The sequence below is a fragment of the Microchirus variegatus genome (assembly GCF_963457635.1).
Source record: "Microchirus variegatus genome assembly, chromosome: 8".
Lineage (NCBI taxonomy): Eukaryota > Metazoa > Chordata > Actinopteri > Pleuronectiformes > Soleidae > Microchirus > Microchirus variegatus.
In genome coordinates this window covers 172,095-191,449 of record NC_139809.1, presented here as the reverse complement: position 1 = coordinate 191,449, position 19,355 = coordinate 172,095, and the positions used below count along the sequence as shown (strand labels likewise).

Here is a 19,355-nt window from a genome sequence, read left to right as displayed (position 1 = left end):
CAAAGTTTGTGGAGTGATGACAGTAAAACAGAGTGATCCAAAACAGACTGCAGCACTTATAGTTGAATGTATATTCTAAACAAATTCCTAACTGAACTGTATGCTCGGTAAATCCTCCCTGTGTACTTGGTTGTACACAAAATGCACTTGCTTTGGGGGTAAAAACAATATGACCAGGAGTTATTATTGCAGATTTATTGTACTCTACTACTGTATGCTGTGCTGTACATAGTCAATTAGTTTCATTCTTTGGTGGGGGGGGGGGGGGGGGGGGGGGGGGCGGCAAAGAAGTCAAAAGCATAACATCACTGTCCCTATGCTGACAAAGGAGTGGGAGACAAGACAGCGCCAATGACACCAAATTCCCTCAAAACAGTGGAATGTTTCAGTAGTCTGTCTCATAATGGAGGAGCCAAAGGATTCACACAGAACATCGTCTCCCATTATGCGCCTGCGTTGAGGCTCCGTTGAGTGAGAGGAAATGAAGTAGCACAAATAAAATAAGACAAAAAAAAAAAGACAACAACGGATCAGAGAAGATATCACCAGCAATCTACTATGTAATCACATCTTTCAGAGCCCTAATAAAGGGCTGTGCATGCTGGAGCTGACAGAGAGTGGAGACTTATTTTTTTGGGGGGGGGTCCCAAAAAAAAAAGACCACTGTGATGTTTGCTACTCTCAAACCAAAATACGCATCTATAGGAGCCCCATTGGGTTATCATCAACTCAACACTTACGATCGCCAGTAGTGTTGCAACACTTTACACAGGTGCACCCACCTCCACGGAATACTAAATATTACTGTACATCAATCCCCAGGTTATAAAATAGAAATGAGCCTGACATTTAATAAAAACGCACACACACACACACACACACACACACACACACACACACACATACAGATAAAACATCCACAAGAATTATTGCAACAATCTCTAAAAATAAACACAACATGTACTACAGCCATGTCAAAAAAAAAGTTCAACATAGTTTTAAGTTAAAAAAAAACAAACACAAAAAGAAAACAAAATCACTTCAAATGCAAGTACGATGATGGAGAGGGGAAGGCCTTCACTACAACGTTTGATGTGCCCACGTTCAGGAGGACTAATGAACAGAGGAGATTGTTTGAGTCACTGGCTACAAGAATAAATGATGGGAGTCTGTTAAATAAAGCGTCAAACACACACAGCGACAGCCCTATTGGTTCTCTAAGTGTTTGGGTTTCCGTCTGGCCCAACGTGACGATGTCTGCGGTGTATCTGGTACAAAGACAAATGGACAGTGGCAAAGAATAGTCCACAAGGTTCCCTTCCAGGTGTATACTGTGGCTTTTCCCTTCTGTTCTGTTCTTGCAGCTCTGCGATGCTACCTGAAACCTGAAACGCAACAAATAACTTCCAATTCTTTTTGCTGAGGAAAAACAGTTAAAAAAAAAAAAAAAAAAAGGATCCATGTTGGAATTCTAAGATTGCATTCAGGCACAACCTCTGCGGCTCTTACCAACCACCCAGGCTCAGTGTTACTATCAACCTGCTCAGTGCCAACTTGCTACCATTGTAGTCCCATTTAAGATAGAGAGTTTCGCCCCCTTCTCCTCCGCGGTCCCTACCTAAACTGACCTATGCCTTCAACCAGCCCCCCTCCCTCGTGCCTACACAGTATCTCTTTCAAAGAAACCACCGATACTCTCTCTGCTGTGGCCAGACTATCTCTGACCTCGCAGAATCACTGTCATGGCAACAATCACTTTCTGTCAGGCCCTTCTTTTCTGACTAGCTCTTAACCTTTTTAAAAAAAACAAAACAAAAAAAAACCGACCTCTGCTGTGTCACGACACCTTGTGTCTGTAACTCACTGCCTGTGTGTGAAAACTGAGCAAACATCTCTGCCCTGTAACCACACTTGCATGCATTCCCCTTGTGTGATTACAAAGAACAAATATAATCCAAACTAAAGCCACGTTTTTGGGTTCCAACTGTGTGAGGTTTACAGCTACAGCTCGACTGTACATTTTTATATTTACATAAAAATCTCGAGTGAATATAACAAGAATTTATCTATGACTTTGGTAAGTACCCCCAAAACAAGTTATTTCATGCACACATCGTAAAATAGCACAATATGGTACCAACTCTTGACATTAATCCCTATTAATCTGCGGTCAGCCGTCTTTAGGAACAACAGCAAGGGCTGAGCCTACACCTGGAAGAAAGCTACAACTGTCCAGACGAGAATGTCACACCAGGAAAACATGTCTCTCTACAAATAGCTATAGACTCTTGTGGCTTTCAGGATCCAAGCCAAGTAAACTGTGTTGTAAAATCTGTAAGGCACTACAAGGGAACAATGGTCGAAATCTAAAGACTGAAGAAGGTTTTTCGAGGAGAGGACTACACACGCATGGCTGACAGTAGCACACACAGACAATCACGTTGTACATGCCTATGTTATTATAACCACTTTGTGCAATCACATTGAAAAAAGGGGAACAAATAAATCTATTGGTATCAGGAAAAAAACAAACAGAAAAACCTTAAAACAAACAGGTGCTGACTGCTACATTCTAAGAACGGGGCCCAGCTAAGACACCTAGCTAAAACGGAAATATCATCATAAACGTGAAATAAAAATGAAAAATTTCTATAAATGCGCTAAAAAGTTTGTTGTCTTCTGTTGGTTATATTTCCAGACGCCTCCTCGACTGGAGAAGGTGGAGTGGGGGAAGTTGCCTTTCTTTTTCCCCACACCATGAATGATTTGGAAATACTAAGACAGTTCAAGGCCATCGATTTTTTTTTTTTGAAGAGCAGCAGGTTTCCGTATTTCACCTTCTTCCAAATCTCTTGGGATTCCAAACTTCCAGTCAGTAACCCCTGTTCAACAGTCACATCCCAAATTTAAGAGGGGGGGGGGGGGGGGGCAATAAAAGAAAAGAAAACAGGAAATATCCACTGTCCCAAAAGGCCTCTTCCAAACCTCCCTGTTAAACTACTGAGACAATGCTTTTCACATAAAATAAAGCAAAGAATAGACAAATAAAAGCAAAAAAAAAACTGGCCTTTTGAGGAATAAGAAAACAATAGTGAAAGAAATCATCTTGAACGGTTCCCCTCGAAAATTCCTCCATCTTTCCCTTCCAGAGAGAGACTGTGAATCTTTTTTTCTCTTTTGTCATTATATCTTCAAGTTATACGTGAAGTTTCATGAGGATTGCATGTTCCTCTGTCTCTGTTTATGTCTGAGGTTGAGGACAGGGTGTTTGGGATGTCGACAGGGTTCGGGGTGGGCAGGTTCAAGGAAAAGCAGCAGTGCTGGGTCAGGCTCTCCAGTGTGAGTCAGTGTCTTCTCTAGAGGTAAGGGTACTGGTTGACCTTGGTGGGGCTCAGCGGGTATCCAGTGTAGACAGTGGAGGCGGGCGAGGCGCTGATGTAGGCCTGATGGGCAAACTGGGCCTGGTACTGACTGTGGTGCAGGGTGGGTGAGGGTAACACCCTGTGGCCCATGCTGACTGGGACCTGGTGGACGATGCTTGGTGGATAGCTTCCATGCTGGACCGCATGGCGTGCCGTGCCCTGTGACGCCACAAGGTGGGCCACTGTGCTGGTCGAACCCAGAGCAGCAGGAGCTGTGTAGGCGTAGAGGTGGGGTTGGCTTGGCAGGTGTGGGCCAGCCAAGTGTGGGTGAACGTTGGCCACGTGAGAGGGGCTGTTGTGATGGAAGGAATACGGGGCCTGAGTGGCGATGGTGGGAGTGATGTAAGCCTGCTGACGTCGATGACTCGCGTTTCGCTCTGCTACCATGTGCTGCTGGGCCTGGAAGAGGCAATGGTTAAGAGATTTAGAGGTGAATACCTTACCTTTGGGTGAATATCGGATCGGATCACAGCATTACAACACTTTAAAAATGCCCCAGATAGAGTCAAACTGAAGGTTACATGGAGAAGATCGGTCACAAAATAAGGTAAATGGAAGATTAATTTGAAAGAAAGTGGAATATGGTCGATGGCAAATTGCAAAGTCATCTAAAATACAGCGTAAAAACTAAAAGTTGATACTTTTCTTTCTTTTTTTTCCTTCTTACTTTTTATTTGCTAATATTTCAGTGTACTATTTCACATTGTGTGTGCATTGAGGGGCTACATGGTGTTGTAGTGGTTAACTCTTCTTGCCTTTGCAGCAAGAAGCTTTCTGCATAGATAGATTTGTATGTTCTCCCTGTGTGTGCGTGGCTTCCTCCCTCAGTCCAAAAACATGCAATATGTGGATTAGGTAAAGCAGACACTCTCAAATGACCGTGAGTGTGAGTGTGAATGGTTGTTTTTCTATGTATGCGGTCCAGGGTTTACCCCGCCTGTTGCCCTATGTCAGCTGAGATTGGCACAGCCCCCCCCGTGACCCTCATGTGGAGGATAAAGCGGTAGAAGATGGATGGATGGATGGTGTACATTGAGGATCCATGAATACTAACTGGAAAGCAGTAAGTAAGAAATGATACTGAAAAAAGTAAAATGTCTTGAGTATTAACGTTTCTCCTTACCTGGCTGAGATTGAGAGGATGCTGCTGGAGGGGGTGTGGCCCTGAGCGATGCTGTCGGTAGGACCCGCCTCCAGTGACAACACCTGGTATGTGATTATTGCCAGATACCACTCCATTGGAGGATTTAAACTTGTAAGCAGAGTTTTGATGGTTCATTACATCTGCAGAGCAGAGGAGACGCATTTGGTTGATTAGGGAATCAGCCGCTTCACTGACAACAACACCTTATACCATATAGTTATTGAAGCTGAGTTTTAAGCTAGAACACCTTTACCTGGCATCAGGCGCTCACAGTCTATCGGGACCTCACTGTTCTGGGTTTTGAGAGGGGGGATGATGATGGTGCGGGGGTTCCCATTGTTGTAGTTGTCCAATATGGTGGTCTTTGTGTCGTAGTTGTTGTTGTTGTTGTTGGTGTGTCTGGACGCCACAGTGTAGGGGCTGTTGTTGATGGAGCAGTCTGAGTCCGGTGAATCGTGAACGGTCACACAACTGATGACATTCTTCCTCTGCTTTGAAGATGAGCTGGAGGAAACCGAAAAAGGGAATGAGAAGAAATTTACAGAGAAATACTATGTCAATTTCAGTCAGTAAGAAAATCGAAAATCGAAAGTGAGCCTTAAATTCTTTGCCCATGTATCATGACTTGTTTTTGCAAGTTATAAATTCAGTTACATTTTGCAGTTAACACAGAGAGCGTTAGTAGCAGTAAGAGTGTCTACTCCCAATTCAGCACCAGTAGTATGTCATTACTTGACATGACATCATGCTTGACAAATTCAAAGTCAGCATAGTTTTATTGTCTCACAGTCTTTAAAGCACTGATGAGCCCATATACAGATTTCTTAGTGCGTATACACAGAACCACATTCACGCCTGTCAAAACCCCCAGAACTGACCTGTTGTTTTGTTTATGGTCATCGTCCTCATCTGTGTCACTGCTGATGGTGATGATGCTGACTGCGGGGCTGGGCGTGTCGGGGATGATGATGGTCTGTCTGGGGACGTGGTGCTGGTGCTGATGGTCATGAGTGGTGCTGGACGCCTGCTGTGCTTCGTTAGCCCCCCATCCGCCGCCTCCGCACGGCTGCGGGGGCGGACAGTTGGAGGCCGAGCTGTTCTGTAGCACAGCACAACGTGGGGGCGTGTTCTCCTTCACCCTCTTGGAGCGCTGTGGGGACAGCACTGCCTGTGAGGATGATACCTCGTAGGCTGACATGTTCCTGATAAAAAAGAACAGAGACGGAGGAGCCTGATGAGGACACACGCTGAAAGATGTCAACATGAAAAACTATGCAATATCATAGTCTTATTAGAAGCCTAGAGCCACACGACTGTAAAGTGTTACCTGGCAGACATCTGGTGCTGTTTGTTCTTTTTGGAAGAGGAGTTGTTATTGGTTGAGTGCTGCCTCATTACATGTGCCACGCCCACGTTAAGTGTCTGATTGGATGGGATCGTGACGTGGCCAGCCAACAAGGCTGGCTGCTGCATGATGGGATTATAATGGCTGCCATGAGGGTGGGGATTCCTGTAACAAAGCACAGTTTAGTTAATTAGAAAAATCTGAAACCAGTCGATGAGAATTTCAAGTATGAAATGATGATACGGATCGCTGAAACGCAGTAAATCCAATATTGGTGTGGGGACGACAGGTTAGTATTTCCCACGGAAACCAGTCGGTGGCAGCAGCTAACTTTTCTAAGACCAAAATGAGGAGAGAGAGAGAGCAAAGAGGGAGGGCAGAGGAGCTGACACCAGCAGCTGTGGAGCGATAGCTCTGCAGAGGAAGTGCGACACTTTCCCATCATCTCTCAGAGGACAAGAGAGCTGCCACTGGCCGGGGAAGGGAGGGAAAGTAGGGGAGGGGAGGGAAAGTAGAGGAGGGAAAGTAGGGGAGGGGAGGCTGGTGTCTGGTCACAGATGGACAGCTTTGAATGAATCTGAGAATACATGACCCAAGCAGCCCTCGACACATAGACATTACATACCTGCAGCCTCCTTGTCTCCCTACAGATTGCCCTCGCTCATCCCATCCATATATTAAGCCTTTGCCATGACAGGCAACACGCGACGTGTCACTCCATACAGTACATATACATACTGTACATCCCTGTGGTAAATCTGCACTTATACCAGCAGCATCGTTCACATGAACATGAGGGACAAGCTGTCAATGGGTCCTCGGTCAATCAGTCCTATACCATACCATCTACCTAGAGCACATTTTGACCTATACAGCCATAAACCCTTGAAATCTATTTAAGTGAAAGACTACAGGCTACACACTTACTCCTCTTACTATATTATCAGTTGCACAGATTTTTTTGAAGATTTAAAATGACACATTCTCACATAATTCCTCAACCTCTAGGAATTATTTATCCAATGAAATGTTGTGTGAAGAATGCTTTTAAGAACTTGAGGCCAAAATACCCAGACGTTAAGCTATGAATACTGTACTCGTAGGTGAATATCATATCGGATCATGGCATTAAAACAATTTAAAAATGCCCCTGATATAGTCAAATTGAAGGATACAGCTATGGAATTCAAATAATTTGAAAGAAAGTGGAATATGGTTGGTGTCATATTGTAAAGTCATCAAAATAAAGTACGATTGAATGTTGATACTTTTTTGAGGGGCCACTCGGTTGGTGTAGTTGTCAGCACTCCTGCCTTTGCAACAAGAATGCCCAGTTTCTTCGGGTTCTCCGGCTTCCTCCCACAGTCCACAAACAAGAATGCTTTTAAGAACTCGAGGCCAAAATACCCAGACGTTAAGCAATGTGTTAACAGCGAAGAATAAAACTGTCTGCAGGAAGTAAAAAAGAAAAAAAAAAAAAAAGAGTGTGAAAGCACAGTTGCTCACCTCCAATTGGCGAGAGGCTGTGTGCTGCTCATGGAGTCGGGGATGACAGTGGCATGTTGGACTGAGGTGTGGGTGAGCTGCTGCCAGGCTGGAGGCAACAGAATCTGCTGGGTGCCACTGGGCCAGGCCTGCTGAGGGACAACGACACAGAGTGAGGAAAAACAATCAATTACTATGTAATGTTTGTATACTATATGGAATCTTTGATAAAGTTTTGAATGAACTGCAAGGTTTCCCGCATCTAATGTTTGTTTTTAATGATAACCTAAATGTTTGAGAGTAAAAAAAAAAAAAAAGATTGAAAATAGCTGATTAGTGTGTGGGTGTTGTGATAAATGACTTTATTTTATCAAAAGTGCACAACATGGGCATGCAAAATGAACTCCCACCAGCGTCAAGGACACACCCATTGACAAAAGAGATAAGACCAAGGACTTAATGAAGATGTAGAGCATCTCCTTTCTGTCTGTGTATGAGAGACTGAGCCTGTGTGTGTCTCTGTGTGCTAGTTCATTTCATTATTTGTTGAACTTATATCAAATCAACCTGTGTTCTAATTATTTCATTGGCCCATTGAAGCTGCTTTCAGATAAGCTTCTTTGTATGTCTGATGCAGAGCAGGAGGAAAATCAAACGTAATGTGCCCTAAGGTCTGTGTGTGTGTGTGTGTGTGTGTGTGTGTGTGTGTGTGTGTGTGTGTGTGTGCACGCATACCTAGGCAAGTCTGTGCATTACTGTGTGTAATCCTAATAGTTTAATGCAGTGCTATTGATTGGCACTTTAATGTCAGGGCTAATGAATTGTTCCTTTAATACCATTTGCACATCTATTTACAACAGCATCAGCATGTGCTGCAGCACACGTGTTTAAGCAGAGTTAGATAAAGAGGGAGCAGGAGAGTAAAAGGTACCACACAACAAAACAAAGAAAAGCTAACTTGTACATAACATCTCTTAAGTTTTACTTCAGTTTCATCATTATCTTAACCTTTTACTTTATTTTTACCAGGCTGTCGCTGACATGCTGCAGGGGGGGGGGGGGGCAGCTGCAGGCCCTGTCTAGACTCTGATGACTGACATCTCTAATGGAACATTCTGTGGCTGGAGATGTTCTTCACATCTAAGAACACATCCACGGCCTTTTATCAACATGCCATTAGGAGTCCCTAATACATTCATCCGTCTCCTGCTCCTCCTTCGGCTCAATCTATCTCCATTCCTGGCACTCTACATACCTCTCTTACTGGGTGTCTGTGTTGTGTTGTAACCAGTTTTCGTTCTTCTCCCGAGCCCCACCATCACTATCAACAGCTCACTGCCTCCCACTTTGACCTACACTCCTTGGGTGAAAACCCTTTGTCACCTCAGGGCTTTGAAAGCCTGGGCTCTCACTCCCCAATTGTTTCCACATTTTCTGCATTCCTGCGCCAGATAAAGGTCTTGCTGGTTTCCCCTGCCTCCCCGCGTGGTGCCTCCTTCACTCTGCTCCCTCTCTTGCACACCCAAGTAGCTCGGGGTGCACTTGCACATGTACGGAGGTGGTGTGAAAGGTGCAGGGAGGGTGACATTGAGCAGTGGGTGGGCAGTGGCACAGGTGGGGGAGAGTGTAGCAAAGAGGCAAACAATGCCTGAGTCAAGCCTGTTAGACCTCCCACGGTAAAAGAATAAACACACACACTCGGCTATAAGGTGCGCTGCTCGCTGGTCTATAAAACCATCTGCTCAGGTTAACTACTGCCCGTCTTTGTTTAACATGTGTGCAGACAGGGGTTACAGTCTGCACACGACAGACTGGCAGCAGTATATGATCTGCACTTGATGTTTTACTTCATGTCATTTATAGTTTATAGTTTCTGTAATAAGACACAGATTAGCATGGATGTGCAGAAAAGCACCTGCCCTTTTGACCTCTGACCGGGTTAAACGCCCCCTTTTGAAAGATATTGTTATTCATTTCTTTTTCTAATATTACATTTCATGTTTTCATGTCGTGGCCCACAGCCTCAAATCAAATAAAAGTGTGCAGTAATTTGCATTTGATTAGTAATTCCTACGAGATAACAGTAATTTTCTCATCCGGTAATTTTGTGGAAACGTGTTAAGGCAGGCCTATTAAATATCTGTATAAGTTTAAAGTTATTGAAATAATTAATATCTAAGAAAGAGCTGCCACTGTAACATTTTTAAAATGAATAAATATAAGTGATGTGTTTGACTTGAGCCTCTGCCCCCTGAAAGGTCTGAGCACACTACTGCAGATTAGAGCTGCATAATGTGGACTAAAAATCAGATTGTGTTTTTATTCTGACAAATCTTGACTGTCAAATAAAACGAACAAACACATCCAAATAATGATGATTTGACATTTTGGAAATCTATTAATAAACATATTTTCTCGTTTCTGCATTTCTGAGGCACTGCAGAATTTCACCATCACGCTGTTTTGTACATTTTAATCAAATCAAAACTGCAGTGTCTCTCAATTTGTTATAGCATTTTGATGCTAACACAGATGTTTTATCATTTACACTTTGACAGGTCCACCATATCAGTGAATGTGGTGACGTGGTGTGTTATCTGGTCATGTACAGCCTCATCCAAGCTTCCCTTGACCTTCCGCAAATTCTCTTAGGCCTGCACTTTGGCGCGACTGATTTGGAACCAGCCCTAATCACCATTTGGTATCTGACAGATTAACTTGCCATAGAAATACAGCCGCGGCATGAACCCGCGCACACACAGAGCTTGTTTCCTGCCTGCCTACTGCATGATTAACTGGAGATAAGGGACCACTTCAAAACTCCGTGGATTCTCAGGGATATTTTAAGCCTTCATGGAAATTTCCATAGGGAAAGAGACGTGTGTGTCAATGTCTGCAGCATGTGTGCGCACAGAGAGAGCGATGCACAGTCACTCTCTGTTACTTCCAACAACTGTATATCAGGAGGCTCTGGCTACGCCGTGCAGGCTCCAGTGAAGGCCCTTCTCTGTGTGAAAGGCTCCTGCCTTTGTAAGCATCAGACCGAAGCAGCCTCAGCCTCCAGTAGAGCAGGGCAGGGGAGAGAGAGTGAGGAGGAGAGGGAGGCAGAGAGCAAGGCACAGAGGAGACGCTCAGAGAAAAAAACAGCTGCCAACAGGAGCCAGGGTCAAGAACACTGAGTAATTTCCAACCTCCATCAATAGATACTATTCTTAGTGAAAGCTTATAAATAAAGGATGCAGAGGGCTTTTGCTTGAATGTAAGCAGTTCCAAGTTGCACAGGCAGGGTTCTAAGAAAGACCATCCCAAAGTAGTTTCCTCACAGATACTCTACATTTTCTTACCTGTGTGAGCAGACCAGGCTGGACATGCAGAGGCTGGGGACCAGGGGCCTGTGTCACTATGGGAACAGCATTCTCCATACGCACAGAGTAACTGGTATGCTTGGAAGGGGACGCCTGCAGCCCTGTGCACAAAAGAAGCACATGCAGATAGGAAGTCAATAAGTTCAGCAGGAACCTCCACACATGTCCATTCTAGAAAAAAAAAACACCATTGTGCTGTATCTACAAACTCAGAGTGAGAGTTCAGGAAACAGGTCATGGGTGAGAGCTGATTCATCTGCATTCAACAGATGTCAAAATCATTCTGCTATGTTCTATTTAAATATAGCAACGCTGCTAAGGAGAAACTAAAACAGTGGTCATAATAATAGCAGAAAATAGTTTGGAATAATACAATAAAATCACCAGTTCTACAGAAAGAATGAATAAATGAAATAATATGTCAGAGACCTTCTGTCCTCCCGATGCAAACAGAAAGGATACAGCAGGGGGCATGAGCTCGCAAGAGACAAAGATGTTTAATTTCCTTTCAAATGCCTGACTGTCTAATCAAGTGATCATTGAATAACTGTGTATGATTGACAAAGATAGGTGAATTCTGCAAAAAGGAATGTCAGGGCACAGAGAGAGAGAGAGTTTAAACTCTGTCCTTTTACATGACGTTAGAAAAAATCTAATTACTGCTCAAGTCAAACTAAAACCTTAGTCTGACAGAAAGTGTACTAAATCAAATTTCTCAAAGTCAGAATAACACACCCAGATGATGCCATAGGGGGTCGGATTACTCTTGCATGTATAAATGGAACCAAAGTGGCCTCGGCACTCTGCGCACATTTCACAACTCCCACCCATGTGCTTTGTCCAGGAAATAATAGAAGAAGACAACAGCAAGAAAAAAAAGAAACCAGAGCAGAGCATTTTTTTTGGACTGACGAGGAGACCAGATTTATGCTTTGTCAGCTTACAGAACAAAATACTGATTGGGTTAATTGGTATTCAAAGAAATGTGGAATGGTTCTCAACTTGCTAACAATGAAGTTGTAATGGATCAACCAAACATGAACTCCTATTGCAGCTATACTAACTGACTAGAGTACTGTTTAGGCTGGTTGTGAGCTTTGACTAAAATCCCCTCGTACTGTGGCCGTTCTGTTGTTCACAGCCATGACCTTAAGTTCTTTGTGCAAATGCATACTGATTTATAGGAACTACTTACCTTGGAAGCCAGGTGGACAGACAATGAGCGCCTGCTGAAAGGGGTCGGGCCGGGCAGCGCAGAGCTGAGGAGCTCCCGGCTGCAGGGGCATGCTCCTCTGGGCCACAGCTGCCATGGAGGCAGCTGAGGGCTGGTAGAGTGCAGATTGGTAGTTTAGTATGGAGACATCAGGACTTGCAAAGGAAAGGGTGGCATTGTTGGTGGAGGAGGGAGCCAGGTTGGTGGCCTAAAGGAATGATGGGACCAAAATAAAAATCATGAGAGTGGAGGGACTAATGGGAGTGACGGGAAAGTGGAAGAGGCTCCAAGAGGGAGGGGGTTGAATAGCAGGCAGGGTAAAAACAGAAAGAGCATCTCGAGATGCAAACAACAACCGCAGGATGGATAGTGAGGCATCCATCATTGATGAAAGCTGAAGGAAGAATGAGGAAATTGGACGACTGATTTAAATCTTTCTTAAAATATGCGCATTGTTGATTTGATTAATTAAATGGAGAGAAGGGCTGTGAGAGGAGCGAGGCAATCAATGTGATAATCCATAGAATAACTAATCGTCAATGAGCAAAATACCACAAGCGCAAATTAACACCGAGACTCTGATCATTTTATATAATTTACAATTTTTTTCTCTGACCCCAAAGCCTTAAGAGCTGAATAATGCACCACATGACAGAAAACGCATTGATTCTTTTCACATCTCCAAGAGCACGATTCAAAAATCGTTACACTACAGCAACATGCACGTTCGTTCACCCCTTATTATCATAATTAAAAGCAATGGTAGAGATACGGGGAGATCATATGATAATATCATGTAAGTGTTTCAGAATAATAAAAAAAAAACATATAATGAGCTGCAGCAAAATGTGATGTCAGAGTCTCACTACACCTTTGCTCTGAATCAATACATGTGACAGCAGTAATATTTCACAGCCAGCAGTCATTCTATAATCATGTAAGCTTAGGTAACTCGGACTTAGCCATTAAGCAGACATGTGGAATACTAAGTCTGTTCTAAAAAAAACAAATGCATTTAAGAGAAACAGTTTGCTCATCTCGCTTCGTGAGACGCCGTCTAATTTTAGCCCTTTCATTAAGTGTACACGGGTTGGAGGGAAATACGAAGACATCGCTTTCATTTTTCATTTGCTCTCTTTAGCGTGTTCAATGAACTCCATGGGGGAGGAAGCATAATCAATATGGCACTGTGGCATTCGTCATAAACAAGCACAGGAGCAGCAAAATACAAGCCAAAGATGCATCCCAGCCATGCACGCAAGTGGATCACGCAGAATAAATCACTATCTAAAGCCTGTCTATATGCCCTGAGAGTCAGGTGCAGCCGACAGAATGCTAATTCATTTAAATCACAGCAAGACGGGAGTTTTGTCACACGCTTACGGTGTGAGCCGGCTCGATATAGTTGACGATAAAAATAAAAGCGAAAATAGGAAGGACAGAATAGCAGAGAGTTGGAGCTCAGTGTAATCTTAGCAACCTGATGCTCAGTGATTCCAGCAATAACCAAAAGTCAGCACTTTCGATTCACAGAGGCTGTTCGTGAATGAGGGAGGAAAAGGCACCACAGGCTCAACCCATAGACACGGGAGGAAAGAGAGAGAGAGAGAAAAAAACAAGACAGGAGAGGACAAGAGGCAGAGGAAGGGAAAAGAGAGGAAGCCTGGTAAAGGGATTCTTAAGGACTGAAAGCTGCAGAATGCAAGGCAAGCAGGAAGTCGGGCTTGTCATGTGTGTAATCAGCACTTTGTGACAATCCCACAGGACCTGAGGCACAGACAGAAACGCAGGCAGACAGATATAAACTACATGCACCAAGGCAGGGAGACAGGCCTGCAAGCATGGAAACGTGCAGACAGACGGGGAGGAACGGATGGAAAACATAAAACAAAAGGACAAACGGCTGCTCAAAGGCTGCTCAGACGTTGAACCACTGACATTTGGATGCTTTTGATTAAGACAATGCTGGACTGTCTGTCAGCAAATATAGCATTATTATTGTTTTGGTTGTACTCAGCTATAATTATCCATTCTGACATCCAGAATGGTATTGTTTTGAAGTTATTATCTGTGTGTGCATTAACATCACGGTCTGTATCATTATGCTAGAATTACCACAAACCATTAACATATATGGAGTTCATGATGAGTATTTTGCCTTTTTTAGTTGTACCTGGCTGTGCACAGTGTTCAGCTGGTTGTTGAAGGTCATGGTGAGGTTGGTGGAGGTGCTGGGGGCCACGTGGGTGATAAAGGGCGTCTTGCTCTGGTTGACGGTGTCGTACATGTTGACGCGGCGCTTGCAGATCTCCATGTTTTGGAAGCATGACTTCACACTGCACGGAGAAAGTGAGGGAGAGTCTCATGACCGGCGACTGTAAATGACGACCGCGGAAACATAAACAACGGAGGCGTGTGCCGAGCGCTTACTGTGTGCTGTGTGGGAAATCGAGGAGATGAGACATGGTGACAAAGGGGTGGTTGAGGGTTTCGATGGGGGTGATCCTCTTGTCTGCGTCGATGGTCAGCATCTTCGTTAACAAGTCGATAAACTCTCGCCTGTCCGCTTTCTCTGCCAGCATTTCACTCCCCTCCAGATCTGATGTCATGTTCACCTGTGTTGCATGAAACAAACACACAAACAGAGGATTTGAAATGGCTGATTGACAATTCAAGGTATCCCATGTTTGTACAGACGACAGGGAAAAAAATCTTTCCCGCAGTTCACTCCCATAGAGACCTATTAATACTCACAAGGCTTCATCAGTTAGGGTGTCAGTGTGTGTGTGTGTGTGTGTGTCACAGAGTGCAGTGATAACCTTGCACCTTAGTGACATTACAAACATTTGCACTGGTATTCATAGCACGCTTGAAAAACCTCCTGGCGCCTTCACTAAGATTTGTATCTTTTCCCAAGATGTTAAAACAAACAGAAAACATGAACCCAATAAATGTTGCGTTCGCTCGTCTTAAAAGAACTCTTTCACACGACCAAACCCAAGCTAACATGAGACAACTTAACCTAAATATGTTCTGAGGGTGCTCTCTCTTTTTTTTTAATCTAAGGTTTAGTAGGAGATGCAGCAAATACAGTGTTTTAAATTGGTGGAATTATTCTCATTTGGCAAATATTGAAGATAAAATATTCATACTTCATTTCTTTTATAAATGTGCAATCGTGGTATGAAATGTTGTTTTTCATTACCCCAGAAGAAGCCTTTTATATTTATATCAGGAGCTGGGTCAGCTGATTTGGACCACGGTGTTTTTACAGTAGGCCACAATGTACTTAAAGGACTCATATTAAACCCTATTTCTCCAAGTTAACCTAGTTCCCTGGTGTCATAATGAACATGTCTGTGACATGCTTTGGTCAAAATACCATAAGGATGAAGCACCACAGCAGTTCAATCACCCTGACAAAACAGCCCTGTTCAGAACACTCTGTTTAGTAGTGTCTCTTTAAAAAAAACAAAAAACTTAAGGGACAGGAAATGACATCAGCCACAGAGGCTACTGTGAGCTAACAGCAGTTAGCATTTGGAAAAGTGATCATTTGCAGGCTCTAGCAGACACATTGCTGTCATATATAACATGTATCCACTGGACAGATAAATCCTCTGAGGTTGGAAGTTTGTGTAGAACTCTGTGCTGCACTGTGGAGCCAACAATAGAACTTTTCACGGACTTCCATTTTTCGGATACTGTTGACCTCGCCAGCACTCTCGCGTGTTTTACAGACAAAGCAGAGCTCCGTGAGACAACAATTCCAGAAATTTAGCGCATTGTGACGTCTCAGTGAGTGATGAAGTCAACATCACTTGTTTTATCTCCTGTACTTAGACTGAGGAGGACCACAAAAACATCAGTGAGTCATCTTTTTTCACTCTTTGGCGACTGATAGGGCCTCCAGAGTCCCAAATATAAGGATTTAAATGATTAAAAAGTTGATTCAGTATAATATGGGACCTTTAACATGTTTTGAGTTTCGATAACTGAAAAATACGAAGGCTCTCCAACACACACTAGACACTGTGACATGCAACTTCACCAATAAATGTTGATAAATGTTACACCCTGTACCTTTTAATGCAAGTGTACAGAATTTGCAGGAATCAATTTAAAGTCTGGGTTTACATTTATATGTTTGTCAGGTGCCGTGGAAAAAAAAATGAAGGAAGTGAGGGAAACAGGACAAGGTAAATTTAAACAAACAAGCAGATCACCGGTTAGTGCAAGGACAGAGACAGGGACAGTGGCAACAAACAGACAGCCTTGTTTATTGTGGCTGCCATGCAGAGGCAGCAGGTCTGTTTTTCATAAGGACGCAGCGCTTATCTGTAGGCCTGCTCCAGGTGCTATCAGATGTGCTGCCAGTCAACACCACAAATCTGATTAAATTCTCTTTCTCTGTGCAGGTTATTCAGACTCTGTAACCATTCCTCTGTGCTTGCCATCTCCGCTGGTCGTGATAAAGAAATAATCTGCAGAATGAGGTGAGAAATAATCACATTGTCCTCTGCTAGTGGAGGAGATGACTTTGGGAAATGCACACAGTTTGGTGGCCCCATGCACAGAAAGTTGACTGAGGCGCATCACAGTAATCACGCTGGACAATAAGAAGTCTGAATAGAAGGAGAACGTTTCATTTAAGTATCTGGATTTAATAGAGAGGAAATATTCATGTTTCTCGTTTTCATTACTGAAAGCATCAGTTTTATTAGCAAAACATGCATATCGCTACCAAAACAGGTGATAATTAAGCGGTTTGCTAAATAACTAAACAGTAATATTTTGTTTTTTCAATTTGTGCGAAGAATGTGCAAGACTTTTGCAATATGACTTAAAAACGTCAGGAAGGAGGTGTTGTGGTAATGCAGGAAATGAAATACAGAAATTCGCGTACAGTACTTTTTTAAAAAGAGTTTCATGCGCCTATAAATCTAATAATAATAATAATAAAAAAGTGTTTGTTTTGCTAACCTTGATTAAAACTAGTCCATAGAAATCACTGGGGCTTCAACTAACATCAACCTTGCATGTCTCACGTGTCACTGACTGTTTACGGAGCCACATCTGTGCTATTTTAGAAGCACTGACACGCTGCTACGGTGTTAAGGCCGGTGGACAGTGGACATGTCCAGCAGTGGGTTACAGATCGGGGCTACACCTCAGGAGATGTGTCGCTATAAGCGTGCGTGATGCATGCACGGCTCCTGCAAAGCATTGCAACGTGTGCAGATTCACCCGCAAACTTTATTTCCCAGGGGAAGGAAAACGAAGTAGAAGAAAGGACGACTGTTTCACTGTGAGTGCATGTGATAAGAGAAAGATGAGGCGAAGACCATGCTGCTCCTCCTAACGCAGTTTCACTCCTATCAGCAGAGATAAAAGTGATTTTCGAGCAGTTCCGGACTTCCTTCCATCCAAGTCGGGTCTTGAATTTGCTCTAAGTTGGTCTCTGATTTACTCATATGAGACATACTTGTGACCAAAGCCTCCCAACATTTCCCACGACTGAAAGGAGGTTCATTATCTCTCTCTGGCACCCAGCCCCCTCTGTCTTGCAGGGCCTTCAGCTATATCATCCATTATACAAGCGGAGACAGATGTCCACAAGGCTGACTTGTTTATATGGTCAGGATAGTGAGATGAGGGCAAACTAGGCAGTTTTCTCCCACATTAAGCTTGTGCCGCTCTGCTGTGTTTCCTCTGTGTTTTTGGAGTAATCGGAGTCTGGCAGCAGGAGGATGGGACACAGAGCTTGAAGCGTAAGAGACAGAGAGATGACCCAGGGGATATCACAGCAGTGTAGGTTGGTTTCATTAAACTCTCTCCCTGTTTTATGTGTATGTGTGTGTGTGTGTGTGTTAACCATCAGGGAGTGATATTATCTTCTACCAGCCAACAGCATGTTATTCCAGACAGGCATGACAGCGGCCCTGGGCACTACTGGACAACCATAATTGTCTCCATCACCTAGTTAGTTCCATGTGTTGCGTATCAATTTGGACACTTTCCAGAAGCTGCTGCTGCTGCTGGTTTTGTGCTAAGATGACCATATTCCAAAAGAAATAATTATCCTGCTTAATGCTTATCTCTTGGCTCAGAGGCAGGACCGCGGAGCGTGATGACAACAGAGTTCTGTCAGATATCTGACGGGACCTGGGAAAAACATTGTAATTTTCCATCACCACTGCAATATCTGCCAGCAGAACCAGTATTTGGCCAAGTGAGGGTGAACAAAACAACAACTCACTATTATCTCACTGTCAGACACGTCCTATCAAAATGTCATGGCTACATGTGAACTTTCCCATCGTGGAGAGATGAATTCACTCTGAGTCACAGGAAAAAAAAAAAGAAAGTGACATTAACATTAGAGTTCAGGGACAGTGCTTCTCTATATATTATCCTGCTATATAAGTCACTTCCTGAGGTGACATGCAGGGCTTAGAGGGAGAGAAGAGCAAACCAGCTGAGTCATGCACACACAGTATGCATGAGGGGAAAAAAACTGGTGGTGACCTAGGATGTGTGTGTGTGTGTGTGTGTGTGTGTGTGCAAAAAGAAAAAGGCAGACCCTCGCCCTCTATTTGTGTGTACATGAACAACAGATGTACAAAGCGAAGACGTCGCCACAACACTCACTCCAGCTTAAGTAAAAAAAAGCAAATTATACTTATCAAACGAGTTAACCAGGCTCACCACATGTTCAGCTCAAATGTCTGTCTGTAACTTATTAGACAGTGGTTGAGTTAAAATGAAGAGCAGAGGCAGGACTGAGGGCTCACAGTGAACAGCTGCGTTCATTTCACTCTGCAGAATTCAGCGCAGCAGCAGCAGAGCTGCATCGCATCTGGAGCTCAAGCCTCACAAGGATGAATATTTTAAAACAGCTTCAAATATTTGATAGATAATTCTCTGAGTGTGATGGATCAAACTGGACAGGGATTAGAACAGTCTCGCAGGGCGGAGGCTTCAAATAAGCGATGTGATTGAAGAGAAACAAGAGAAAACAAAAACATCTAATGTGTTATTTGCAGGAAGGGGAAGAGTCATACTTTGTGATACTAAAACCCCCCGTACCTGCGCCATATCATCCAAGCAGTTAAAGATGTACTTGCGAGCCTCCTTGGACTTGATCCCCGTTTCACCCTCATGGTCCTCTGGAGTCTGTGGGAGACAAGAAGCAGATGTTCATCTCGAATCCCATCACACTTCCCCTCTGGAAACACACTATTTACATTTGGCTCATTATAGCCTCTTGTTGTTGATGTGCAGCAGGACTCGGCTTGCCCTCTGAGCAACCCTGGGGTAGAGCACAAACACTGATCTAACAGCCAGGCAAGACTGGGGAGACTGCATGTGGAGACTCACA

General features: G+C 43.7%; 1 protein-coding gene across 2 annotated transcripts in view; it reads right to left on the bottom strand.

The window, feature by feature from the left end:
* Nucleotides 1-3,356: 3,356 nt before the first annotated feature.
* The window catches only part of hipk2 (homeodomain interacting protein kinase 2), a gene marked incomplete at both ends in the record, with an annotated part of 53,845 nt that continues 37,846 nt past the window's right edge, over nucleotides 3,357-19,355 (bottom strand). The window contains 11 exons of one of the 2 annotated variants that reach the window (XM_083894381.1): nucleotides 3,357-3,821; nucleotides 4,546-4,706; nucleotides 4,814-5,070; nucleotides 5,445-5,768; nucleotides 5,894-6,076; nucleotides 7,418-7,548; nucleotides 10,741-10,862; nucleotides 11,957-12,182; nucleotides 14,148-14,310; nucleotides 14,405-14,589; nucleotides 19,064-19,150. In XM_083894381.1, the coding sequence (XP_083750507.1) occupies nucleotides 3,357-3,821; nucleotides 4,546-4,706; nucleotides 4,814-5,070; nucleotides 5,445-5,768; nucleotides 5,894-6,076; nucleotides 7,418-7,548; nucleotides 10,741-10,862; nucleotides 11,957-12,182; nucleotides 14,148-14,310; nucleotides 14,405-14,589; nucleotides 19,064-19,150 (2,304 nt within the window). The remainder of the gene's footprint in view (nucleotides 3,822-4,545; nucleotides 4,707-4,813; nucleotides 5,071-5,444; nucleotides 5,769-5,893; nucleotides 6,077-7,417; nucleotides 7,549-10,740; nucleotides 10,863-11,956; nucleotides 12,183-14,147; nucleotides 14,311-14,404; nucleotides 14,590-19,063; nucleotides 19,151-19,355) is intronic. The other variant, XM_083894382.1, reaches the window with a different exon arrangement.